Source organism: Rutidosis leptorrhynchoides, chromosome 11 (assembly GCF_046630445.1).
Source record: "Rutidosis leptorrhynchoides isolate AG116_Rl617_1_P2 chromosome 11, CSIRO_AGI_Rlap_v1, whole genome shotgun sequence".
NCBI lineage: Eukaryota > Viridiplantae > Streptophyta > Magnoliopsida > Asterales > Asteraceae > Rutidosis > Rutidosis leptorrhynchoides.
This window is the reverse complement of record NC_092343.1, coordinates 249,424,160-249,427,766: the sequence shown is the minus strand read 5'-3', so window position 1 is coordinate 249,427,766 and position 3,607 is coordinate 249,424,160. Positions and strand designations below refer to the sequence as shown.

Sequence of the window (3,607 nt, the reverse complement as noted above, 5' to 3'; positions counted from 1 at the left end):
ACATACTTATGTATATGTATATATTTTTAGTGCGAAAGGCCATTTGAAGGTGAAAGCACAAGACAACTGAACCGCGGTGTGAATGCGGTAGGATTGCGCAGAACATTAAAGAGTGCGAAGGCTTCTCGCAGTATTTGTGCGGAATGCCTAAGTGCCCGCATAGTCTTACTTCCGCGTAACTCCTGGACCTATAAATAGGGAGCTTGGCCTCTCATTTAAGGTTGTTGATTCTGGAACTGTTACCCTAGCCATATTGATTTCTCTCGTGACTTTGCCCGAGACTAAATCATTATTTGGTTAAGGTAATTTACGAAGACCGGGACATGGTTGTTGATCGTTTAGCACTTAACGAAATATGACAATAAGGTCCCAAAACCATAATCGACATCCATTATACCCCCTCATTGCACTCAATCCTTGATTAACCGTAATTGGATAATCTAGGATTGATCAATTGGCGCCATCTGTGGGACACGAATAGAATTGAAATGAGAAATTCGTGCTCGTTTTAATCGAGCTATTCAACTCATTTTTTAATTCTAATCGTGTTGTTTTCTGTCTTATATTGCAGGAATAAGTAATTTGTGCAACAGCAGTTGCGAGCAAAGCAAAATGACAAAGCAACAAAAGCTTTCGTTTACTAAGAAAGTTGTAAATGAGAATTTGAAAGTGCGTAAAGCGCATAAAGCTCGTGTAAGCGAAAGCTCGCCAGCAAAACTGAACAAAGAACAAGATGCGAGAATAATAAGCACAATACATAAGAAAAAAGGATTTAAAAAGCGACAAGTAGTAGAAATGTTTGAAAAATGGCAATTCGCGCCCATTACATTTCCATTTGAGCAAAGTCGCGAAATGAATGACATGCCGTTGGTAATATCGTGTAAAATTGCGAATACAGGGATCATAATCATGAAAATTCATGTTGATACTGGCAGTAGTATTGATTTGATATACGAGCAATGTTTTCGCCAATTGCCAGAATGCATCAAGGTGGAACTAAAACCGACCGCGATATTGACAAGGCAAGCGCGATTAGATTTTTATGTTATATGCGCTGCTTTGCGTTATAACATGTTATTGGGAAGATCTGCGTTGCGGAGGCTTGGCATAGTGCCATCTACAATACCCAGAATGGTCAAATTTACTACCTGCAGGGGTGTGGCAACGATATATTCTATGGCTATGCCATCAATTTGTGCGGCTATAAGCACGAAAGATGCAATTGTTCTGCATAAAATTGAAGATGATAATATGGTTGTTATAAATCCTAAGTATGTTGATCAAAAAATTAAAATTGGGACCAAGTTGAATGCAAAAATAAGAAAGAAGATTGTGCAGTTGCTGGTCGCGTATATGGATGTATTTGCTTGGAGTGAGCAAGATATGACCGGAGTTCCGTGTAATGTTGCAGAGCATAGATTAAATGCCAATCCTGCGTTAAAACCTATTGTACAAAAGCACAGAGGAATGGCTCTAGACCGCATGAAGTGGTTGTCTGCGGAAGTTGCTAAATTGGTCAATGCGGGAATATTGCGCGAAGTAAAATATCAAACATGGGTTGCAAATCCTGTTTTGGTAAAAAAAAAACCAGATGGTTCGTGGAGGATATGTATAGATTTCAAGGACATAAATAAAGCTTGTCCGAAGGACAACTATCCGCTTCCTGAAATTGATCTTAAAGTGGAATCTTTGCATGATTATCCTTACAAATGCTTTTTGGATGCCGCAAAAGGATACCATCAAATACCAATGGCGTTGGAAGATGAAGATAAAACCGCATTCCATACTGGAAAAGGCATTTATTGTTATATCAAAATGCCTTTTGGTTTAAAGAATGCGGGAGCCACTTATCAGCGGTTAATTGATAAAGCATTTGAAGGTCAGATATGCCGCAATCTGGAAGCTTATGTTGATGACCTTGTTATAAAAAGTAAAATGCAAGAAAGTATTTTGGTAGATATGCAAGAAACATTTGAAAGTTTGCGGAAAATAAACATGAAGTTGAATCCGTCTAAGTTCAGTTTCGGAGAAAGGGAAGGCAAGTTTCTGGGATACTATGTCACTGAGCAGGGCATACAAGCAAATCCTAAGAAAATTGCCGCAATAGAAAACATGACCGCGCCTAAAACCGTTAAAGAAGTGCAAAGTCTAACTGGAAAAATCGCGGCTTTAACTAGATTTCTTTCGAAGGCCGCGGAATGACAGTTGCCTTTCTTTCGCACTCTTAAAGGATGTTTAAAGTAGAAGAACTTTGTATGGACTGAAGAGGTTGATAAGGCATTTCAAGAAATGAAGCAATTGCTTGCTGCATTACCTACATTGATTGCGCCTGTTGATGGTGAAATATTATATCTTTACAATTCGGTCGCGAATGAAGCATTTGGCTCAGTACTTATCGCGGAAAGGAATAAAGTTCAAAAGCTAGTCTATTTTGTTAGCAAGGCGCTTGCGGGAAGTGAAATAAATTATGCGCCGATAGAAAAATTTATTTACGCGTTAGTTTTAACTTCACGGCGATTGTGCAGATACTTTCAAGGTCATCCAATACATGTTTTAACTGATTTGCCGGTTAAAAATGTGTTGAACAAACCTGCGGTATCTGGAAGACTTGCCCAATGGGCGATTGAGCTTGGAGCATTAGAAATATCATATATACCGCGTACATCCGTAAAGGAGCAAGTTTTGGCAGATTACCTCGCAGAAATGACGGGTGAATTAGAGGTGATCCATGATAGAACGCAATTAACGCCACCTTCGCATGAGATTTGGGATTTATATACAGACGGTGCCTCATGTATTGAAGGGGCAGGTGCGGGGCTAGTGTTGACAAATTCAAGTGGCGAAGAGCACACGTACGCACTGAGCTTTAATTTTGATGTGACAAACAATGAGGCTGAATATGAAGCGTTGCTTGCGGGATTGAATTTGGCATGTAAGATGAATATAACGCAGCTGCGCGCATATGTTGATTCACAACTGGTGGCAAATCAATTCAATGGCTCTTTTGAAGCACATGAGTTGTCCATGCAGAAGTATTTGAAACTTGTAAAGGAATCTGCAGAAAAGTTTGAGTTCTTTGAATTATCACAAGTGTCGAGAAGTCAAAATAAAAAAGCAGACGCGTTAAGCAAACTTGCTGCATTAGCGTTTTCGCACTTTCAAAAACAGGTGTGGGTGGAAGAACTTCCTAATAAGTCCATTGATGGAAATTTATTTGTTGCGGTTATAGAAGAAGTTGGACCAAATTGGATGGATCCTATTGTCAATTATCTGTGAAATGGTACGTTGCCAGAAGATAAAAAGGAGGCTCGTTTAGTACGCGAAAGAGCACCCATGTATGTACTTGAAAATAATGTGTTATATCGTAAATCATATTTGGGACCATTAATGTGGTGTGTGGGACCCGCAGAAGCTGCAACCATTGTTGAAGAGGTGCATAGTGGATCTTGTGCTCTTCACTCAGGATATAAAACTATTGCTGGCAAGATAATGCGTATGGGCTATTTCTGGCCTACTCTATATCGTGATGTTGCGTAAATTGTTAAGCGGTGTAAAAGTTGTCAAAGACATGCACCGCAGAATCGCAAACCACGACATGATATGATTC

The 3,607-nt window shown here is 39.5% G+C and overlaps 2 protein-coding genes across 2 annotated transcripts; both read left to right on the top strand.

Annotated features, from left to right (window-relative positions):
- Positions 1 to 612: 612 nt before the first annotated feature.
- On the top strand, positions 613 to 2,202 carry LOC139875499 (uncharacterized). The gene is made up of 2 exons (XM_071862835.1): positions 613 to 1,539; positions 1,648 to 2,202. The coding sequence occupies exons 1-2, from the start codon at positions 613 to 615 to the stop codon at positions 2,200 to 2,202; spliced, it is 1,482 nt and encodes a 493-aa protein (XP_071718936.1).
- An 87-nt stretch (positions 2,203 to 2,289) lies between these two features.
- Positions 2,290 to 3,276, top strand: LOC139875498 (uncharacterized). The gene has a single exon (XM_071862834.1). The coding sequence runs from the start codon at positions 2,290 to 2,292 to the stop codon at positions 3,274 to 3,276; it is 987 nt and encodes a 328-aa protein (XP_071718935.1).
- Positions 3,277 to 3,607: the final 331 nt, after the last annotated feature.